Source organism: Protopterus annectens, chromosome 5.part0 (genome assembly GCF_019279795.1).
Source record: "Protopterus annectens isolate FY-2018-M chromosome 5.part0, PAN1.0, whole genome shotgun sequence".
In the NCBI taxonomy this organism is placed as follows: domain Eukaryota; kingdom Metazoa; phylum Chordata; order Ceratodontiformes; family Protopteridae; genus Protopterus; species Protopterus annectens.
Genome location: NC_056735.1, coordinates 1,451,970,981 through 1,451,995,691, shown reverse-complemented (window position 1 = coordinate 1,451,995,691; position 24,711 = coordinate 1,451,970,981). Strand labels below are relative to the sequence as shown.

At 39.4% G+C, this 24,711-nt stretch overlaps 1 protein-coding gene across 1 annotated transcript in view; it reads left to right on the top strand.

Moving 5' to 3' along the window:
- The window catches only part of SESN3 (sestrin 3), a 771,776-nt gene that overhangs the window by 461,338 nt on the left and 285,727 nt on the right, over positions 1-24,711 (top strand). The window contains exon 4 of the mRNA XM_044071268.1: positions 10,597-10,779. Coding sequence (XP_043927203.1) covers positions 10,597-10,779 — 183 coding nt within the window. The remainder of the gene's footprint in view (positions 1-10,596; positions 10,780-24,711) is intronic.

The window sequence follows — 24,711 nt, the reverse complement described above, 5'->3', positions numbered from 1 at the left end:
GGGAGTAGAGAAGGATTATAATAACATCCTTGGACCTAAAGATGCATCTTTGATAATCAGCTATGATAGTTAAGGACTGACAGTAGATGTTTGGTGGTCAGAGAGTTCAATTGCTTAGGTCCCTTCCCTAAGTTTTGAGGGAGGTGTCATTTGTGGCTTGTGCATGGATGCTTGTGTTTCCCAAATGACATAATACTTCACTTTTTAAACTTTAGGCTGTGGCCCTGACATCAGAGTTCTATGCATCAGGTCCTCTTGGAGGATAGGAGAGTCTTTTGGAAAATTGTCAAGTCCAAGTTTGCAATCATCTGTGTGCTTGGTCAGCCTCAGACACTTAACAGCTTTAACCTCAGAGATGTAAATACCAAATAGAAATGACACTAGCACTAATTGCTGATGGACCTTAGTAGTAATAAGCTGTTTAAAGTACAGTGTTTCATCATTCATGATTGATTGGGTTCTGTAAATACAGCTGTTCACATTCACTATCCAGGGTGTAAGAAGGGTTTACATTTAGTTTGTTGATAATGCCAAAACTTTGAGTGCTATCAAGGGCCTTTGCGTGGTCAAAGTTAGTATTGTGTACTGATCTGCCCCATCCTCCAATGCCTCGGTGACTTTTTCAAAGAAGTCCACCATGTTTATAAGACAAGATCGTCCTTTTATAAACCCATACTAGTTTGGGTCCAAGGATTCTAAGCTGTCAGTGTCTTTGAGTTATATAATCTATTCCATTACTTTACAGATAAGACTGGTATGGCTTGTTGGTCTGTAGTTGCCAGGGTCAGTGGTGGGTCCACCCTTGTGAAGAGAAATAACTGCAGCTGTTCTGCACACCTTATACATAAGCCAGTTTCAAGGCTGAGTTTGAGCAGATTTAGTAGTGATTTGATAAGTTTGCCTAATACTAATTGATTGAACCCATAGAACTAGTGTCCTTGGCTTTGGACAGTGCCCTTATGAAGAAAGAACCACAGCTGATGTTCTTCATCAAACATTGCTGCAGTCCTTACATATGGGTAGTCCGCTGTCCTCGGTCGGCCCGAATATCAAAGTATTAGGCTGACGTCGGTCAAGGCGCTTAAGACTGACATCAGGACGTCAGGGTACAAATGCGCATGACCGACGTCATATCCTCAGTCTTTTTTGCCGCATGGTCCGATGCAGAAGCAGCGTTGCAAGTGCCGTTCGGCGTTCTGAAATTTTTCGAATTCGGAGTTTCAGACCGAGTCAAAGTTGGCTAAGTACCCGTTAGAATATTTTAGTTTTTTCTTGCCTCAGTGGTTTACCGGATGTCAGAAAAAGTGAATAACTGTATTTCTTGTGGGAAGCAGATACCGCATAGGGATTATCATACTTTGTGTATTCCTTGTTTGGGGCCTGAGCACGACGTTGTTGGGTGTCGCTTTTGTGCTAGGTTCAATAAGCGCACTATTAAGCGAAGGTTAGATTGTGCTAGGTTGGTCTTCGGGAAGCGGTGCAATTATAATATGCCGTTGGATTCTCCGACACCCACTTCTTCGAAGAAGCGCAAAGACAAAGCAGCTAAACCCAGGCAAGAAGAGTCATCCGTACCGGACGCTGGTTCTTTAGAGGCGTCAGTGGAACCGGTGGTTCCGCCGGAGGCTTCTCTAGACTTTGATATTGCAGGATGTGGCCTCTCAGGAGGCAGGTCAGGCTGAAGGGGCTTCTCAGGTTTCTGTACTCCCCTCCCTTCCTAGGGTGGTTAGGCCCTCTCCTTCTGTTTCCAAGGCTTCTCCCAGAGGCAGGCCAGGTTTAGCTTCTGTTGGTGTCACTCCTAGTTCAACAGGATCTGTGCCCAAGAAGCACATGCTTAAAATGGCAGAAGATTTAATTACTTTGATTAGAGGTTCTTTGCCCCCTCCTGATAAGAGGCCTAGGGTGGAACCAGAGTTGGGGAGTTTTGAGCAGGCTTCGGATGTTTCAGAGTCTTCGGCTGAAGACTTGCAGGAGTACTCTCCTTATTCTGATTCTGATGCAGATGATTCGACTCCTTCTGCTTCTCCTCCAGAGGATTTTTCTTTTCAGAGACTTTTCATTCCATGAGGGAACATTTTAAGTGGGAAGGTCTGAACTTCTCTGATTCCTGCTAATGGCTTGGCGAATTTTTGCTTTTACCCCAGCATTGGCCCTTGGCTATACCCCTGTTCTGGATGTTGTGGAAGATGTGTTTGCAGAGGCTTCAGTTAATCCTGATTCTTTGCCTCCTGCTCCTGTTAAACCGGATAGGTATTACAGGGTGCCTGAGGCTCATAAATATCTTTATAAGAGTCCTAGGGCGGACCCAGAAACTGTTAGTCAGGGACCTAAGGGTGTCAAGGCCTCTGTTGTAAAAATCCGGTTCCTCCAGATAAAGAGGCCAGAGCTTTGGATAGATGGGGAAAGAAAGTCTATACTTCTTCCACCTTAGCTATGAGGGCTTTGAATTGCCAGTTTCACATGTTGAAATATCAAAACTATCTTCTTTCTCAATTGAAGTCTAAGGTAGATGCTCTGGCGGAAGGCATTGAGTGTAAAGAATTACAAGATTTGGTGCATGTCTCTGAACAGGTGGGTAAGCATTCTTTACAATGTGGTTTTGATGCTGTACAGGCCTCGTCTAGGGTGGCTGCCACTGGTTCAGTTCTTCGCAGGCACGCCTGGCTGAGGGATCAGAATTTATCTGACCATGTTAAGGCAAGGATTTTGGATGCTCCTTTACAGTCTGATGTGTTGTTTGGTTCACCTGTGGAGTCAGTCTTGAAGAAAATGGAAGACAAGGCTAAGTCTATGCAGGCTGTTAAAGATTTTTGCAAGTTCAGCCTCCAAGTTTAGTAGGAATTGGCCTGCTAAGGGGTGGACGATCCTTCTTATGATTCTCAGTCTAGGGGTAGATCTAGACGTGGTAGGGGCAGAGCTCAGAGTTCCTTCAGACCTAGAACGGGAGTTCACCTGCACAGTCTTCGGTGAGGGCAGGGGCCAGTCCTTTCGTAAACAGGCCCAATGACCTACCTTTTCAGCTGCCAGATCCTTCTTGCCTGGCAGCACCTTTGGGAGGAAGGTTGGCACTCTTCAAGGAAAATTGGAGTTTGATTACTCAAGACAGATGGGTATTGGATATCATACACCAAGGTTACAAGTTTTATTTCCATACCTTGCCTCCTTTCAAAGGCATGCCAGACGTTCCTCCTCAGCAAAGACTAGAGACTCACAAACAAATTTCTCTGCTACTTCAAATAGGGGCCATACAACCGGTCCCTCTACCAGAAGTGGGCCTAGGATTTTATTCTCGCCTGTTCCTAGTACCAAAGAAGGGGAACACGTGGAGACCAATTTTGGATTTATCTATCCTCAACACATATCTGGACATTCCCAAGTTCAAAATGTTGACGTTACAACAGCTTTTACCTCTGCTGGGCAAAGATCACTGGATGGTGACTCTGGATCTCAAGGAGGCTTACCTTCATGTTCCTATCAGGCTCAGTTGCAGGAAGTATCTGCGTTTTCGGGCCGGGACTTCTCATTATCAGTTCTCTGCATTGCCCTTTGGCTTATCTACTGCGCCCAGAGTGTTCACGAAGGTTCTGGCTCCAGTGATAGCTTTCTTCAGGCTAAGAGGAATACAGATCTATCCTTATTTGGACGATTGCCTGATTCTGGCCTAAGAAAAGGACGAACTTCTTCATCATTTACAGTATGTGATAGCAGTGCTAAGATGCCTGGGGTATTCTGTGAATGAAATAAAGTCCAGTCTAGTACCCTCTCAGGACATGTGCTTTCTGGGTGTGAGACTGAATACAGCATCCCAGATGGCCTTTTTGACCCCGGACAAACAAAAGAATCTTTCTCTTTACTTCCATCAATTGTCTCATCAGTCCAGGCTGACTGCAAGGACAGTCCTTCAAGCCTTGGGGTTCATGGCATCTTGTATTCTGGTGCTTCCCAATGCCAAACTGCATATGAGGAAGCTACAATGGTATCTCAAAAATGTATGGACACAGCACTGCCAAGATATGGACACTGTCATTCAGATAATACCTTGCATTCAAAAGGAGTTTTTGTGGTGGGCTCAGGAATGTCACCTAAACAAGGGACTCTCTGTGACCCGACCAGAGGCGAGTCAGATTCTAACGACAGATGCCTCAGACAAAGCTTGGGGAGCTCATCTAAATGGAAAGTGGGTACAAGACACGTGGCCTGACAGACTTCAACATCTACATATCAACTTGAAGGAGATGTTAGCAGTCCAATTTGCATTAATAGCTTTCAAGGATTTACTTCTTCCAGGGCAGGTGTTGGTTCTAACAGACAACACAACTGTCATGTGGTACATCAACAAGCAAGGGGAACGATTCTTATCCTCTATGCAGACAAGCAATGATTTTGTGGGAGACTGCTCTCAGTTTACAGCTGAATCTTCAGGCAAGGTTTCTGCCGGGAGCACAGAACTCCTTAGCAGATGTGTTGAGTAGACAAATTATGGATCCCCACGAGTGGAAATTGGATCCTCATGTATTTCAGAAATTGACAGTGTTATGGGGAACTCCAGACATAGATCTGTTCACTTCTCCACTAAACTACCAGCTGCCAAAGTTTTGCACAAAAAGGTTTCATCCCACAGCTTGGAAAGTGGATGCTCTTTCATTCAATTGGAGCAATCTTCATGTGTATGCCTTTCCACCTCTGCCTCTCCTCCCAAAGGTACTCCTGAAGGTCAGACAGGACAAGCCAAAGATGATTTTAATAGCTCCAGATTGGCCTCGACAGCACTGGTACCCATTACTGAGAAGTCTGGTACGGGAGCCTCCATGGCCTTTGCCTTCGATTCCACACCTGCTGTCTCAGGAGAACAGTCATTTACTCAATGTCAAACTTCACACTCTACATCTAACAGCCTGGCATATTCTGTTTTAAACCCTGGAGGGTCTCAGCTTCCACAGCAAGTTTTGAATGTTATTTTGGAGGCCAGAAGGCCTAGTACAAGGAAAGTGTACGCAGATAAATGGAAGAGATTTTTATTTTGGAGTACAGCAAAGGAATTTGATGTTTCTAAGCCTAATTTAAGTGTGGCTCTTCAATATCTTACTGAGTTACTGGACAAAGGTTTGTCCTTCTCTTCTATTAAGGTTCATGCTGCAGCAATTTCTGCTCACTATGACTGTGACCCACCATTGTTTTCTCATCCTTTGTTTAAGCAATTCCTTAGAGGGGCAAAGAATATAAGACCCCACGAGAGCTCCTACTCCTGCTTGGGATCTCAATTTTGTGTTGGAGAAACTCACTCTACAACCTTTTGAGCCTGCAGCTACTGCCGAGTTGAAATATTTATCATGGAAGACTGCTTTTTTGTTGGCCATTACCTCTGCGAGAAGGGTTTCTGAATTACAGGCCCTTATGGCGGTTGAGCCTTTCTTAATTTTCCATAAGGATAGGGTATCTTTGCGTACTAATCCTTCCTTTATGCCTAAAGTGGTTTCTAGTGTGGCTTTAAACCAAACTATTCATTTGCCTACTTTTTATGCAAACCCCCAAAATAAAGGGGAAAAGATTTTGCACACTTTGGATATACACAGGCAGTTGCGATATTTGAGCAGAACTAAAGGGTTCAGGCAGTCTCAGCAGTTATTTGTTTCATTTGCTTTGGGTTCTCAGGGCAAGCCTGTGTCAAAACAAACTATTTCTAAGTGGATTGGGTTTTGTATTGCTTTCTGTTATTCCCATCATGGTAAGGAGATTCCAGCTGGAATTAGGCCTCATTCCACTAGGGCTACTGCCACTTCTACAGCTTTTTTAAGGGGGGTGGCAACTAAAGATATTTTGGAGGCAGCTACTTGGAGTTCAGTGCATACTTTCTCTAAGCATTACCACCTTCCACTTTACTCTAAATCTAGGGCTGGTTTTGCCACTGCAATTTTACAGGGCATTTTGGCAGCTCCTAATGCTTTATAGTTTTGCCATCCTCCCTTACCTCTGCTTTGGGATTCTACCCATATGTAAGGACTGCAGCAATGTGAGATGAAGAACATAGTACAGTTTTGTACCTACCATAAATGTAGATGTTCGAAGATCCACATTGCTGCAGTCCAATTTACCCTCCCTCCTTCCCCTCTGTAGTTAGAGGCGGTTGTGTGGTTTGGGTTGTGAATATTGTGGATATTGTTTTTTGCTGTCTTTTGGTTTTGACTTTTCTTTTTAGGGTCTTCTGACATCTGGGGCAAGAAAAGACTGAGGATATGACGTCGGTCATGCGCATTTGTACCCTGACGTCCTGATGTCAGTCTTAAGCGCCTTGACCGACATCAGCCTAATACTTTGATATTCGGGCCGACCGAGGACAGCGGACTACCCATATGTAAGGACTGCAGCAATGTGTATCTTCGAACATCTACATTTATGGTAGGTACAAAACTGTACTTTATTTATACCTTCAACATAAACCAGGTTCAAGATTGAGGTTGAGTAGATTTATTAGTGATTTGATGAGACTGTGCTGCATACCAGTTGCCTGGAGGGAGCCATAGAACTAGTGTTGTTGGCTTTGGACAGTGGCATTAGGACATGATCCAATATTATCTGTGCGGTGGACAGAGAAACAGTGGCATTTGCGGGGGCAGTTTGAAGAGGACAGGGGGCTAAAGTCTGAGATAAATTCATCCTCTAGTGTGTTTATTATGATAGTTCAGTGCAGTTTGTTCCTACAGTTTCTAACATAGTTGACAAATGTTTTGTGTGCCATTTCCAGCGATGGCAAGTTTTATTTCATACATAATCTTTAGAGGCTTTGATTTTGTCATAAATTATTTTATTTAACTTCATAATTTCACTTTTGCAGTGTCAGGTATTCAGTTTATTGCTTAGGGTTATTATTTTTTTCCTTTTTTGTGATACTAGAATTTCACCACAGGAGTTATTTTTAAACTTAGCGTTGTTTTTTTTTTTTTTTTTTTTTCCTAATGTCACTAAGCATGCATTAAAGAACTGATAGGGCAGCAGTATTTGCACCTGGGTCCACAAGGAGGAGATTTAAGTTGTATCAGGCCATCAAAAAGCTGTAGGAGATTTACATTTGAAAAAATCTCTAAGTACCATAGAGTTTATGAGCAAATTTTGTTTTGCACTTACGGTAAATACTGCTAAGCAGTGGTCATATCTGATCTGTGATGGGGTAACATTTGAATGCAGGGCATAATTGGGTATATATGTTTGAGAAACAATGCAGTATTTTTGAGCCCAAGGTTGGAAATGCGCTGTCTGATATCTTGAGTTCACACAACTCTGGAAGGTGATTTGTGTAGTGTTTTGTGTACTTGTTTTTGTAATAGCACAAGTTTCCCAGTTTACGGATGGATAGTGCAAGTCCCCAGACAGTACACTTGAAGGAAAGAGATTGTAGTTCAAGTAGAACTTTGTGGGCTGAGGGTGTCATAGAAGAGTTTTGTAATTGAATAGGAGATGATTAGACATGTTATTTATAATAACCAGGAAGTGGAGGATGCAAAGTCATTAAATAACCAGGAAGTGGAGGATACAAAGTCTGTATCTTCTTGCTGTATAGATGTATTGCGAAACTGACTTTCTTAAGCTTATGGACATCTCAGATACTAAGGGACAGAACAAGCTTGGCTGTTAGTGAAAGGATGCATTTTAGATCGTAAAGACAGTAACAGTGTGGATACTTGTTGGATTTTTAAAGGAAAGTAATTTACAGATAAAACTGGCACAGTTTGCAAACCGCAGTACTTTGCTTAGTGACCATAATATTTCTTCTTCAGTATGTTTCCCTTTTTGAGGTGTGGAAATGAAAGGAAAATAAGTGTCCTTTCTGATGCATCTGTGATGCCAAAATGTTAAAAATTAACATTTTGAACTTATTTATTGCATGTCCACCAAAATCAAAACCGACATTGAGAATATTCAAGAACAAGGTGTGTCTGTATTCATCAAGTACATTCATGTGTTCTGCATTTGTTTACTTCAGGTCTAATTTATGGGTAACATCCCTAGGATGAGATTTTTGCAAGATGTTCTAATTATGATACACAAAACGTAGACTAAAATCTACATTAACACATCATCCTTTTTAGTGATTTTGCAAACTTGGAGGCTGCAGAGATAAAAAGGTAAGATTAAAAGCATCTGAAAGTAAAAGAATACAATAGGAATGCAGAAAACGGGAGTATGACATGAATAGCGTGACATGCAAATACGTAGTTGCGGTTTGCAACTGTATTTAAAGTTTTAAAGGGACTTTGTCTTTTCATGTATGAATGTTCAGTCTGTCAACAAACCCTTTCTTGTTTGTCTTCCATCGAAAAGCTCAGAGCTCATTCCATCTTTGAGTGCTTTTTCACCCATACGAGACACCATCGCTGCAATTTTAATTGCACTAGATACAAAACTCATGCATTTCTTTTCGCTTTTTGTTAATGCAGTGGACTGTGGATTCATTAACACCATACATTTGGACAGTGGCTGCAAATGACATTTTAGCTTTAATGTGTCCAATGCTTATTGCTAGGGAAGTTTTTTATTACATAATTACAATGGGAAAAATTAGTACTGATTATTAATTTTTGGATCCGATGAAATGGTTGGCTATTAAATTTTAGGTGTATATTTATGTTTCATCATAGCCTTTCAGTTTCCTGTAGTCACAAGCATATTCTGCTCAGAAGTAGCTTTTTATCCCTGTAATAAAGGGGTATATAATACCTCCCACTATCACCAGTTAATATGTGATGATCAGTGGCTGTGATTTCATGGTCTGCACCGCTGACTACCAAATAATTTGTGAGGGATGATTAAGCTTAATAATATATGGTAAATGTGCACTGATGCCTAGGTAATAGCCAGTACCTGTTAAACCCACATAAGCTTTATTCTGTAACTGCATATCGATTATATGGCTCTCCAGGATTTCACCCGCCTCTGACTGTGCTGGTGCCTTCTAGAGGTATTGTACCTACAGTAATCAAAAATTATATAAATATATTTTGCCTGTAAAATCTAACACACACACACACACACACACACACACACACACACACACACACACACACACACACAAATGTGCACACAATTATCCAAAATGAATTGATGTCTCACAATGCCAACAACCCCCTCTTGAATTATTATGGTAATGGTGCCTCTAGACAGACTGTTGTGGAACACTAAGAATAAAATTACTTTCTTTTTAAAATAAGTCAACTGCTAAATATTTCTATGGTTGTTATAACTTTGTATACTCAGTAACTCTTCAGAAAGAAGGCAGTAGTTGAGTTTATACAAGTTTAATAAACATCCACTTAAACTAATAAACAAACTACTAACCACAAGCATCTAAAAGTGAAATAATATAAAATTTACGTTAAATAAATTTTATTTGGATAATAAAGAAATGTACTTAAAGTAAATGCAAATAAACAATGTACAATGCAAAAGTAAGCTGTCCATCTGTAATGCTAGTGACAGGCTCAAGGATATAGTGGGTTTACTGGTGAGAGATAGCCAGGAGAAAGACCTAGCAATGTACTCCTATCTGTCCCCCTTGAAATGTCAGCAGACAGTTTGGAGAACTATCCATAAGCTTGCCTTGAGATGACCACGACTCTACAAACACCACCACCCCATGTAAAATTAGATAAAAATCAGCCTTACACCTGCACAAAGTAATACAAGATAATGTGGTTAAAACAGATAGATGACAAACTCCCTGTAGAACCTTATCTGGTTCTTCCACTTTGAGTATCTAAGATGTACATCTGCCTGTGGATTGTAAGTCCATACAGAGGTTGCATAGTTTCACAGGCAGTGGAAATTCCAGTATATGTATTCTGCTGTACACACTCAAGAAGCAAATTTTCCTGATCTTACTGTTCTGTATCTCTGGAGATTGTCCAAGTATGGTTATTCTTTTGTTTGATCCAGAGTGACATTTCAACAAGTAATTAAGCTTTAAGCACTACAGTTGTATGTACATTTGAGAAGCCAGTTTACATTTTTAACAGCTGTACTGTATTTCCTCTGAAAGTAGTTACATATTCAGGTCTATATTGCATCATCGAAAACTCTCAAACAAATCGCATTTAATCGAAAATGCTGTTCATCAAATTCTGCTCTTGTGGGGAGCTGTGTCCCCCACACCCCCCGCTAATTATATATACCAACTCCAAGATCAAACTACAGTAAGGAAAGGATAAATTTTCCAATCGTAAGTGTACCACGATCTCACTATGAAAAGTTCGATGTTCAGTGTAAGTGCTTCGAAAATGTGAACTGAATTTTCGATGCTGTAATAGGGACCCACATATTCTATACAGTTCGTGTATTGATTACTGCAAGATATGCTAGATGCAACAACTACACTTTTATTTACATGAATTCTGTATATAAAAAACAATTGCATTTACCAGAGTTTAGTACAAGTTTCAGTACATGTAATAAATAATTGCACGTTTCTCTCAGCCTGTTACATTGTACTTTGAAAAAGTTACAGTTGCTCTAGCATAGCACTACTGCTCTATAGTCCCCACAAAGACATAAACGTCAGCCACTTTTTTATTGCCAGCGTTTCATCTCATTTTCTTGCTTTCACAGGCTGCAGCTCGGCACCAGTGCTCTTATCTTGTCAATATGCACATAAATGAGTTTATGCGGAGTGGGAAGGATGCTGAATGGCTAAAAGGGTTTGAATACATTCCTCAGAGGCTGAAAAATCTAAATGAAATTAACAAGATCCTTGCTCACAGACCGTGGCTTATCACAAAACAGCACATTCAGGTAACTTTTGCACAAATTTAAAGGGATTCATGAATTGTAAATCGTTTTCAGAATACAGTTACTGGCTTGTAAACAGTTTAATGGGAACTATACTTTTTTGTATGAGATGGGGCTTATCAGCACTGAGAGAAAAGAAGCTTCTTGTTCTTCTTTCGGCTTTTTCCCAGTTAGGGGTCATTGCTTTAAAATTGAATTTATTGCTGTTATTTTGTGTGGTAGTACCCCCCCACCCCCCCACCCCCCCACACACACACACTTTAAGGTCACACAGTCAGATAAGTTTTGGTAGTTAAGGGGCTCAGCCAAAAGCCTTCTGTGTCCTGCATGGGGGACTTGCCCCTGGTATCACCCAAGGTTTGTCTTTTGTTCTCCTTCAGTAATTTAGATGTAATTGCATATGCTTTAGTGAAATGTACTATCACCTATTCGTTCTGTGGAAAGGGTTGGTGTGGGGACATGATTTGGACCCATCATATTGTCAGAGAATGGAGTATGTGGATTTAAATTGAAAGACATGAAAACGCGAGGACAAAGGTGGTAGCTATAAGAAGGGAACATTATTTTAGAATGTAAAAAAACTGCTTTTGTACACAGTGATGGGGCTATTTAACTGACTGCCAAAAAAGTGATTCAGTGAATGCCAATAGAAACATCTGAAAGAACTTGTGATTGGTTGAAGATATGTGAAAGAAGGGTAGTGAATGTAGAATCAAAATAGGGGCTTGTATCAGCCCATCAAAAAAGTTTTATGCACCACTGGTAGTCTTCAGATATGTCATTTTGCATATGTTTACATAGTGTAGCTGTACAGTAGCTTAGTCATACTCTGGCTGTGTTTGTGCTCACTGTTAAAGCCACAACATTGTACTGAACTATACACCATCAGATTTTGGCAAAATAATTGTGTCTGAAGCAAGCTATATGGAGACTTATGTCAAATTGAATGGAGCTTGCTTGGAAAGTTTCTAACAGAAGTAGCTTGCAAAACTATTGCATCAAAACATTCCATTACCTTCCACTGACAATAAATGATTCCTTGCATACACATCCAAAAGTACAAGTCCAACTGACAGGAATGTTTTAATGTGTTAAATTAGCTGTGATGAGTCTGTCCTTCAGTATTTACTTTGAAAGATACCGAGTGCCTCAAAACTAGCCAGCTCATTGAATTAAAAATACCTAACCATTTCCTATGGAGACATTTTTATATGTTAATACAAATATAAGTAAATAGTGTAAAAAAAATAGCTGTGATGTACTTTTCTGTGTTGAACATTTTGACTTGGTTAGGTCATTATATGAGTGTTTTAATCACTTTTTTTTTTAACTTTTTTTCTTAATTTTCAGCAGGCTAGCCACCTGGTGGTGTAAACCTTGGCTGTAGATAATTGTCACTGTTGAAGTGACACTCCAACCCCATGCAGACAAATGGGAAAAAGTGTTGTGGGTGGATTAATTCAGGAAGGTAGCTGCATACAGTGTGGCTTTACACAGAGAGGAGGTATATACACTATAGGAGATCCCTTACCTGTGTTCTGCTTCCCTGAATACTGTTAAGGTTTTGAATCATTAGCTAAAATACCAATCTGAAGTAGTTTACTTAATTTGATCTTCAACCTGTGGGATACGATCCGAGCCGGCAACCTTGCTAGCATCAGCTCCGAGCTCCAAACCCCTCCTCTTACCCATAATACAGCTCCACTGCCTTCCATCCCCAGATCGAGTTTGCTGAACTTGTACTGAGGACCCGACCTGAAAGATTTACTTGTGACCTATACTGCAGCCCGTAGGCTGATCGTACGCCAGGGTCCGGGGAAGGAGGGGAGGGACGGTTGAAGACAAATGAAGTAACGTTATGGTGAGTACATAACTTCTTTATCTGAAGTAGTTTACTTCATATATTCAACCTGTGGGACAGAGTCCCTAAGCTACTAAACTCCTGGGGGGCCCTCATGGAAATATATTCCAGGCAAGCGCAGAACCAAAGGATGCTCTCCTTCTGGAAGTCAAATCCAATTTGTAATGAGAAATAAACATGTGAGATGAGGACCAAGTAGCTGCAGAACAAATATCATCCAAAGACACTCTAGACCAAAAGGCTGCAGACGTAGCCATAGTGGAATGAGCTTTCACCTGACCTGGAGGAGACATGCCTCTATCCTTATAGACACAGGTTGAAGACAAATGAAGTACAACTATTCAGATGGAACGTTATGGTGAGTACATAACTTCTTTTTTTCAGAAAGATTGTCATTATTACTTTTATGTTGATTTTGACCCCTGTTGTGTTTTCAAAACAGTTTTAATTACGTTTTCAGGAAGTGATACTGGACTCGCCGTTTAAAAAAAAAAAAAAAAAAAAAAAAAAGGAACATTGTACTCCTTGTAGTGGAACAACCTACTCCTTGTAGTGGAACAACCTATCTTGAATTTTAATGTAAAGCTTTTCATATTTTCTGTAATTTCCCTCCATAACATCTAAATATATTAAAAATCGTACTTTTGCACACACACATCTATTGCAGAACATGTTATGGCACATCTGCTGGAGCAAAGCCCTAAATGTTGAGTGATTAGTAAATAGGCAGATGCAGTGTAAATGGAGCAATACACTGTATTTTCGGTCTTAAAAGTTTTTGTATTTGTCACCTTAAAAATATTTTTTTCATGGATGCCAGGTTCATTACGCTTTTGGTGTCACTATACTTGAATTGATAGCGATGGACTTTCTGCTTCAAGAGCCATCTGTACAATTGAGGCAGCGCTGTACTTGTGGCAGTAACGTGTGTATGTATATGTATGTATATGTGTTTGTGTGTATGTAAACACACACACATACACACATAAATATATATATATATATATATATATATATATATATATATATATATATATATATATATATATATTCTGTATGTGTGTATTGTGGGTGTACTCGCTTTCGTTGTGTAATCCAAATGTCAACCAAAACGTGTCAACAAAGAGAACCTCAACACACTACCATGCATGCACTGAGAAACAACTTTGGCACATGCAATACTTAAAGTAAAAATAACCACAGAAACATTGTTGTTTTGCAAGGGGACAAGCCCTCCTGTTTCCCATCACCCCCTGTTAATTATGTATGCTGTCTCTGAGATTGTACAGTTTGGGGGAAGGCCATATTCCTGACCCCAAGAAATAAACAATCTTGCACACTTGTTGACCATCTGTTTAGTCAACCAAATGTGGCTGACTAAACAGATGTTGAACAAAGATCTTTTAGACTGAAGGCAGACCATCCATGTGTGTGTGTGTGTGTGTGTGTGTGTGTGTGTGTGTGTGTGTGTGTGTGTGTGTGTGTGAGCCATATATAAAGGAACATGAGAAAAACGTATACAGAGTCTCCACTGAAAAGAGGCCACCAACCTAGTGGGACTAACCTAGTCAACAAAGGATAAATAAATGCAAATGTGCAGAGAAACAGAAGCATGTTAAGCAAGCAAGTTACCTGAGCTTGCCACTAACATATTGGTAATAGTTGTGCTAACCAGGCCATGCAGGAAGATTGACAAGCTATGTCATTTGTTCAAACGGCTGCCTGTAGTTCTTGTGCACTGATGACACAAACAGGACAGGTACAGTCTGGGGGTGGAGGCACACATACAAGTGCATTTGCAATAGCAAGAGGAAGCCAGAGTGCACCATTTCTCATCTCTGAACAAGAATCTTGTCATCCTGCAGTGTGGCCAGCCTCATGACTCTGCAGTACAGTGCCTCAGAGTCACACCTCACTTCCAGTATGTGGCACCACACATTATGTCCCAGACATGATTATCTGTTGTCCTGGCAATATTGGCAGCCCTTAATTAGGGGACTTCCAGCTAGTCGGACAGTTCTGCCCTTTGTTGCTTCACCGTGGCTGTTAAGGTGTTACCTGTTTAAACCCCAAGCATGTGTATTTTGCCCTTATTATGTATATGTTCCATGCCTTTTTGTGGCATCCTCTATCACATTTGAAAGTGATGATGGCTGACCTACTTAACACTTTTATTTGTATATTGCTTTTGTGGTACTGTCTGAAACACAGTGTGGTATAGGCAAGACACTGTACCGCATCTGCCTTAGTTTCTGCATGACATGTCCACTACTATATGTACCACTTTGTTTGATTTGATTGTGTAACTTCAGTGCTGTCACAATACAAAGGTTTGTAAAAGACATTGCTGCTTCCATAGTTACATAATAGGCCTTCCTTTAAAAGTACTCTACATTAACTCCATAATCCGCTCCCCTTCTAAATAAAGTGGTAATATAAGCTGAAGATATCTGTGCATTTGAACATCCAGGAATAAGACTTTAACTGAATTGCTAACATTTAAGTTAATATATAAATGTGTACTGCCTCTAGTGTTTAGCATCCAAAAACTGACAAAACTGCTTGCAGTATTAAAAACTTTTGTTTCCTGTTCATTTCTTGAAAGAACTTATTTTGGTTAAATGTTCATTAATGAAATTAAGTTGTTAAGTGCAGTAAGCTCTCCTCCAAAAAGGAAACCAATCTGGTGGTCCCCAGCTATCAATAAGCTCTACAACAGAAGGAAGAAACTGTTACAGAAAAAAAGTGAAGTCCCAAGACTGGAAAAACTCCCTCATTAACCTCAACAAAAGTTGAGATCCCTTATCAAATCCTCTAACGCCAGCTATGAAGGATGAATTGAGGCAGATACTAAAAACAACCACAAAGCCTTCTATAGTTATGTCAAGAACCTCCACAGCAATACCCATATTTGCTCTGAGTTATTGCACAATGGTACCTCCTGCACTGAGCCAACAGATATAGCCAACATAATAGCTGACCGATTCAGTGGTAACCTTACCCCCCAAAGCCTCAATCACCATACCAGAGGAATGCCAGGTACCCAGCATTTCCGCAGCACAGGTAATAGCTGCATTCTCCAAGGCCAAGAATACAGCATCCATGGGACCTGTTAATATCCCCTGGCTGTGTTTTACATGAACTACAAAACAAACTTGTACCACATCTGTGTGCCCTGTTCAGTCACAGCCCTACCTCAGGCTTTTTCCCTACCAAATGTCGCACTGCTACAGTCATCCCTGTCCATAAAGGGGGAGCGACAACCGACCCTGTGAATTATTGCCCCATTAGCCTGACAAGTCTGATATGTAATGCTATGGAGTGCATCATCATGGACCTGCTTAACAAGGATATAGGTAATCTGCAAACTCTGGACCCCATGCAGTTTGGCTTTGTTAAAGGGAGATCCTGCCTTTTTAACCTGGTTGACTACTTCGAGACACGTCACCAAGACTGTGGATGAGGGTAAGGCAGTGCATACAGCCTACCTCCATCTGGCCAAAGCATTTGATGCCATTTCTCACTCAGGAATTATTGATAAACTCACCAAACTAGGTATCAACCCCTATATCACTAGGTGGATTGCAAATTAGCTCACAGACAGAACCCACAGAATGAAAGTAGCAGATTCCATATCTGACTGCCGACCAGTCATGAATGGAGTCCCACAGGGATCGGTCCTAGGTCCTCTTCTGTTTGGCATCTACTTCTCAGAGTTCCAGGCTAACACGGAGGGACTCCGGCTGACCAAGTTTGCCGACTACTGCAAACTGGGAGCCATTATCAACTCCCCAAGTGATGCAGACATCCTATAGAAAGGCCTCACTGACACCAATGACTGGTGTCGGAGCCATGGCCTTAAGCTTAACACCAAAAAAAAAGTTATCTTTCCCTTTGGTAAAAACTCTGTTCCCACTAATTACCATGTCGATGGGAGCCCACTGAACACTGTAGGTGTGATAAGAGATCTGGGCACCCAGGTTGACTACAACCTCTCCTTCGACCACCACACTGCCACTGTGGTCAGAGGCCACAGAAGTACCTCACGAAGAGGATCCTAGGCCTTAAACACATGTCCTACATGAACAGACTCAAGAAACTTCAGCTATTCTCTGTCTCTTATTGTCTACTTAGAGGTGATCACTGCTTTACATACAAAGCCATATCCGACCCAGCCCTGCTAGAAATGCTACACCTAAAGAAATCCCAATCCCTCCGCACCACATGCTCCAAAGATCTCAACCCCATTACCACAATCAACAGAATATACTGGAGGGACAGGTTTATCACTCAGACTGCCCATACTCTGGAACAAGCTTACTGTTCATGTCAAGCAGGTCACCTCGCTGGCCCTCTTCAAGAGAAACCTTGATGAGTGGATGGGTAACAGAAACTTCACCCTGAGGATCACAGTAGTGGCTGTACTGGATAGAGGTATTGGGAGCTAACGTTAGGCAGCACGATGACAGAGCACTTTTATGGGCTAGGCTTGTGAAGGCTCCAGCGCCGTTAGCCTAGTACACACCTATGAATCTAGGAACCTATGAACTGTGCCATTCCACCATATTGCTGTGGTAACAAAAAACTTTCCTTTTTATCTTTTGTTAATTTTGATTTGTTGAGTCTCTCTAATCCTCACTTATTGCGACTTTGTGGAAGTTTGTTTGGCTGCTCCATTCAAAGATTTATTTAAGCCTTTAACTAATCTTATCTGTTCTGTACAATTTAACCATGGGAGATGGAGTAGAAACCACAAATATTAGGTCCAAATCACTTTAAAAATCAGTTCTTAACACTGCAATCACTTACCTTTGTCAGAACATGAATTCCTAGGATGGTTTTAAAATTTTTCATGTTCTGTTGTTTTTTTTTTTTTTTTTTTTTTTTTGCAATTTGCATGTAGCTCATATTTACCATTAGAATCATAACTGTATTGGTAAAAATGAGCAGTTTACGGCTGAAACACGGCTAATATTCTGGAAAAACACATGCAGGTTAGCCAAGGCAAATTCTAATTGACTACCTTTTTTTTTTCTTAAAGCTGGACAAATCTTAATCATGTCCCGGAGTCTGGACTCTAGAGTTTAATTTTGGTGATATTCCTGTAACTTTAAGAAATGGTGAAAACCATTTGCCCTACTCTTCGTGTTTTTTGTTCTGTTTTTAAAGACCTGTAAACATTCCCATCCTCTCAGCTGCTTGCTTTTCAACACAGTGTTCAGCAGCCTCTCTTGTATGCTTGAATGCTGTATGTGTACTAACTGACTGACTCACAGATCGGCACAGCTGGAGTTTGATCTAGATTTCTGACCGGTGCTTGTCATTGCTATGGGCAAATCAAGACTCTTCAGTATTTCAGTACTCCATACCAAAAGCAGCTAACCACTGTCATCTGTTAATCTTAATTTCTAATACATCTGTGAAAAAGAGGGATTAAAAATAACATTTTAATAGGCAAGACAGTCATGCCAGCTTTCATCTTCAGAGTTCTTTTACTGGGCTGTTTACATCTTGCCAAATTTTGCTAGGACAGATCTCCAGGACTTGTTCAGTTTTATTTTAAGCAGAATGTCTTGGAAATGTTGCTGTTTGTGTACTTCAGTTTTATTAACATTTCAATTACCACATCCAAAAAATACTAAATTATTCAACATTGTGATCACAACAATTAAATAATGTCTAAAATGCAGAGGTATTCCATATATCAAAGTGCAGATGATATACAAATGGGCAATACACATTTTAAATGTAACCTCACAGTCCTACAAAATTCTATAATATTCAAATTATTATAATATAGTCATAAAACAGCCACATTTATTTTATGCATAGCATTCATATGTAGCAATAAAGATAGTTTGCTCTAGAACTTCTGCCTTATAGAGATACTTTTCATGTCATCTATTATGATGTTGATTTTCTTTTGACAAATTGGTAGACATTTTGAAAAGTACAGAGAAAGGGAGTGCATTACCTTTTTCCCCATTTTAATTACTGTTTCACAAGCAAAAACAGCCAGAAGACATCCTAATGAAAGGCAGTTAATCTTTATTGATGCAAGAGATAGAAGGCATATAAAAGAGAACTAAAAGTTTAGCTAACAAACTTATCTGATCAGAATGCATAGCTAGATGACTGAAATTTAAGCCAAAACTGTTTCTGCCATTATAGTCCTAAAATATGTTGCCAATCAACTGGAATCAACAGCTTGTGTGGTCCTTCCTATTCATTTGGCCAGTCCTATGAGGAGTATGTGCATAGAGATCCATGCGCTTTGACAGAAGTAAACAAGATATATTACTGTGCAGCTAAATTAATAACTGATAAAGTTCTACCACAAGAACACTGGGTAGTGAGGGAAAGGAATAGGTGAAAGCAAATGCCATCATGAAAATCTCAAATAGAGAAAACTATAAAGCAGCTAAGACAAGAAGTGTCACTGTTAGAAAGGTGTAGAAGAGAGAACAGATCAACAAAAATATTTAGAAAGATAGACGTGATAAAAGCAGCGTGCAGTATTAGAACAGATCAGGATCTGTCATGCAGTATCGTAAATAAACTAAAAATCTCACCACAGGCAGTAAAACTTAGAAGATACACAGATGAATATAAAGAAAAAGTACAAAATAAGCAATTTATTGATTACCCAAAAAAAAACATTTTATAGAGAATTGGGAAACAAGGTAAAAGGAATTGAAAGACCACCAAATTAAGAATAGATAGATAATTTTGGAGAAGTATCTATGAAGATCCTGTGGAACATAACAAAGATGCTAAATGGATAGAAGAAGTAAAAGAAAGAATAAGAAGTTTAAAGGTACAGGATATGAAATGAGATGAAGTAATGGCCAGAGAGATTGAGATAAAGTTAAGAAAAGCCTCCAACTGGAAAACCCCAGGCCCAGATGCAGTACCTAACTTCTGTCTAAAAGTAGGTTCATAGGTAAGTACTAGGCTATCTGCCCAAGGGTATTTATAAGCCTAGCCAGAATGTGTTGGCTTTCGCCACCCCCTTAGATTAGTTCCCTGTGCCTCTGTCCAGCAGAGCCATTAGTTCCCTGTGCCACTGTCCAGCAGAGCCACTGCAGTGATCCCCGGGGTAAATTTTATAGGTTCATAGGTAAGTACTAGGCTATCTTAATAAACTGCCTCTCTAAGGCTCGAACCCAGGACCCTGCACTCCATACACAAAGTGATTTACCACTAAACCATGCCAGATATACAATTAACATCTTTGCATCAAGATTTAGCCATGAGTAAGAACTATTTATGTGCGCACCCCGAACAGACACCAACCTGGCTAACGGGGAAAAACAATGCTCCTACTTAAGAGTGAACCTGCAAGCTACACAAAAAATTGATTGACTACAAAAAATCATTTGATAGTCTCCTATATTTATGGATAAAAGTGCTTAAAAATGTATAAGACACACACACCACTAATCAGCTACAGTACAGTGACCATGAAAACAGTAGCAGACCACTTTGCAGTTAAGCCATGATAAAGGACTAATTATTATTCCAGGGATAAAAATTCAGAGGAGGATATTCCAGGGTGACTCTGTCACCGCTGCTATTCTGCCTTGCCCTTAACCCATTAAGCTGTCTACTTAACATCTTAGGCCATGGCTATAATTTGGTCCTAGAAAACAAAGTGTAAAGACTTCTAATCTTCTCTTTGTAAATGATTTGAAACTGTATAGCTCATCAGATGAACTGAAAGTACAACTGCAAATTTGTCAAACCTTTTTCAGATGATACAAGAATATCATTTGAGCTTGATAAATGTGCAAAACCAACTGCAGCACCAAGAAAACATCAGTTTGGGACAAGAATGTGATGTAAAAGAACTTGAGCAAGAGGGAGTGTATAAATATTTGGGAATTGATGAAGGATCAACTGTAAAACATGAACAAATGCGAATAAAACTTGGCAAGGAGAACTTTAGAAGACTTAAATTAATACTGAAAACAGCGTTGACATCTAGGAACAAAATCCAAGCTGTAAACCAATTTGCTCTTCCTGTCCTAACATACAGTTTTGGAGTGACTGAATGGCCCCAAAACGTGTAGGATAGATTAGATAGGAAAACAAGAAGAATGCTTCATGCTCACCAGATTTATAAAAATCAGTGCATACCAAAATTATATATTGCCCATTCAGAAGGAGGGATGGGCCTCTTTGAAATTGATTACATGCAGATCTGCAATTGTGGGACTCCACACGTGCTGACCCGAATATAGTGACAATTTCGAAACATGGGGAGAATAAATCTACGATGAGTTCCTTGCTTAGGCTAGCAGAAGCATATTGGTGTCAAGCAGGAATGGAAATCAAACCACACGTAGATAAAAATCAGGCAGCAACTGGATATGCCAAAAAAATAAAAGAAAGAATATAAGGTGAAGGACAAGATGAGAAAGCAAGAAATGTGGAAAATGCATAAATATAGTTGCAAGTATACAAATCTTCTGGAAGAACCTCATGTTGATCAGGAACGAATGTTGGAATGGTTAAGGAGAGGCAAATGCAACCCAAAAGATGAAAGGTTAATATTGGCGGCACAAGATAGTGGGCTACGTACATGTTGGTTTACAAGGTCCATTGAACATGTGGAAGAATCAGGCAAATGTAGATTTTGTAAACAGACGTGGAAACAGTTGCACACCTCGTTGCTTATTGAGACATACTAATGGCAGAAGGACTGTATATTGAAAGGCATAATAATGTGGCAAGACTGTTGCACTGTTGATTGTGCAAACATTATGGTTCTGAAGGGGCTGAAATGCACTGGAAACATGAGCCACAAAGCATCATAGAAAATGATGGTCTGCATCACATGGGATTGATTTTGATGACATTGTGTTCATGAATGTATATTTATTCTACTTTGCTAAATTACATAAAGGCTTTCTAGGTCATATTTTGCACCGCTGAGAATATGAGTGGTCTGATACTTTGAACAACTAATCTGATATTAAGCTCTAACTTGTGTTTGTCTTGTCTGTAGGTAAGATGGCTGTTCCTTTCAAACCGCTAAACAAAGTTAATGCTGCTTACTCTTAAATTCAGGTTGGATTAGAGCTTTCACTTAATGTAAATACAGGGAAAAAATTAAGGTTGGTTATTACATACATGAATTTTAAAGGAGTTTAGGATAGTATTTACGTAAGTTGAATTAGTGGGCGTGGTAATATGGAGCTACATATAATTCTTCAGCATTTACATTTTATTATCTATGGGGTTTAGGAATTGATAAGAAATTCTGACATTCTTATTGTCACACATGTATGCATTCTATCTTATTTCACAGAATATTTGTACCTAGCAAATGAGCTATCACTTTACAAATAAAAGGGAAAAAGATAAAATTGAAAATCAGGAAGTTGCAAACCATTTTCCCATATTCTGGTATGATAATTGAAAACTATTCTGGATGTTTTGGGGTGCCAAAGGATGCTTACAGATATGTTAGCTCTTTAGTATGTTTTATTTGTCAGTAATGCAATTGTTTGAATTAAATACAAAAAAATATGAAGCAAGTTTAATCCGTCTTCAGCTGTGAAGAATTTCGTGTTCTGGTTTAAAATTTTACCATTGAAATTTTTTGCAGTATTGTCATACTTGATCTGAGTAATGTCATCTAATTTCTTGGAAAGTGCATCTCCTAGGTATTTTATTTTTTACAGCCACGTTTAGTTATAAATTTATCTGCCAGTGATTGTCCTACATTTTTTCCAGTATTTGTTTTATTTTTGTCAAATTTAAATGTTTTTAAACATTGTAACGAGTCATGTAAATGTGCTATGGATAAAATTAGTGTTTATAAGTCTTAATATAGTGTGCATAAACAACTACATTTTATAATAGAATTCAATTTTTGTTTCAAAGCTTTCGAATTTGCTAATAACTTCATTATTAAAGCAAACAAATCGGGAGGGGTCAGCCCTTTAGCTTTGTTCATGACCTTTAGTGAATGAGAAACCTACATTTCTCTTAATATAAAAGGAATTGGTACAGCATTTTATTACATTTACATAAGAGTTGTGAAACACTGTTTTGAGAACCTTAAGTAAATACTGCCTGTGTACACTGTCAAAAGCCTTATAATATAAGTTAATAACTATTTACACTGATATTAACTATCTAGGCCAATCAGTTAGTGTTGTAATTCTTAATTGTCTTGATTCCCTACCGCTAATGCACATTACAAAAATAATCACAAAAACATATTATAAACTCATATGCTTATCTTATGATTAAAAGGTACTAGATAGTTTTGCAACAGAACACTACACTTGTGTCAAGTTCCGTTGCCATTACAATATATAAAATGTATGAAATTATTGTAACGCCGCAATAATATCCTAAGACAAACTTTCAACATAAACTAACAGATAGTGAATCTTACTAAAAGGAACCTGTATGTCCAGTTTCATAGCTATAAAGCTTAAAACGTAAAAAATTATTATCCCAAAACAAAACAGGACTCCATGTTCCAAATCCATTGCTCGAAACTACACAATACGCGAGAAATCTCGCGAATGGAATTCTTCACCATGGCAACCCACAACCTTATTCAAGTACATATATCTGGGTCGTACAACTGCTTCAGAGCACATTTAAGATTCACTATCTGTTAGTTTATGTTGAAAGTTTGTCTTAGGATATTATCGCGGCGTTCCAATAATTTCAAACGTTTTATATATTGTAATGGCAACGGAACTTGACGCAAGTGCAGTGTTCTGTTGAGAAACTATCTAAGACCGTTTAATCATAAGATAAGCTATGAGTGATTCTTAGAGTTTTTAATATGTTTTAGTGATTATTTGTGTAATGTTATAGAATTGTGGTGGTAGCTATTTATAATGCTATTCACTCTCTTTGTAAAGAGAGTTCCCTGTGTAATTTCATCACTAAATGGATCACTAAGATTGTTAATTAAGTTATTAGTTACCGTGGCGATAATGGGCTTGTTAGCCTGACTGTGCTTTTTTAGTAGTTTTTATAGTCTGATGAAGCATGGTCTGTCCATGCGAAAGCGCTTACTACCTTTATTGAAATAAATAACTTTTATTTTATACGTGCAGTGTGTGTTGCCTACACTTTTTATACATGTATATTCTTCGCTTTGTGCAAGTTTGGCAACTTCATTCTCAGCAGTTGTTTTTATATTATTTTGCGTGTTGGATAGGAAAGCTGTTATTTTTCTGGGCAGAAAAGACTGATAAGGCTTTGTCTGCCCACTTTGGGTATAGTGACGTGTTAGATGGGTGGGCCATTCTTTCTAGACGGATAGTGATGAGAATGGAGGCTGGGGCCTGGTATCCTGGTATGAAGGAAAATTTGTACTAGTATCCCCATGGGGGATACTCCCAGACCATACATAATTGCAGGTGGTGGCCTCTAGTAAACATTATGCAACCATGTAGGACTTTGTGAGAAAATTCTAGCTATCTGTAGTATGGCAACCCTGATTCTGTCTGTGCCTGTCTCCAGTCTTTGTGTAAGGCTTCATAGCACAGGTGAGCAAGAGATCTTCTTATCTAGAGTGCCAGGTCCCATCCAGTGAAGGTTTACATCTGTGGTCCCCCTCCTCCCATTTGATGCAATGACCCTGGAGGGAAGGAGAAATTGAGGAAGTTGATGATCAGAAGTCATTGATAAGCTGGCCAGAAAAAAAAAAAAGAAAATGTGTGTCATACATAGAGTAAAGACCGGGTTATGTTCTGAATTTGAATGTTTCATTACTAAGCCAGTTTTCTTTTCCTAAACATTTTCTAGCATCATCATAGTTACGAAGCCAGTTACAATGCCAGTGGAATGCTGCTGTATGATACACATTGTTACCAGTTATATTTTACATCTACCATTAGTGGAGTATGATATGAAAGTTTCTTGGGCAACAGAAAAGCTTTGGTGCTTTAATACTTCCTCCTGTAAAGGTGTTTCCATAAGTGGATGGAGCATCAAATACAAATGTAGTTTGGTGGCCAAAAGAAGGAAAGGGCATTGACAGGAAACATTTAAGGCTGCATTTAGAGAACAGTTGGGAAGGTTATATTGTAGGGCAT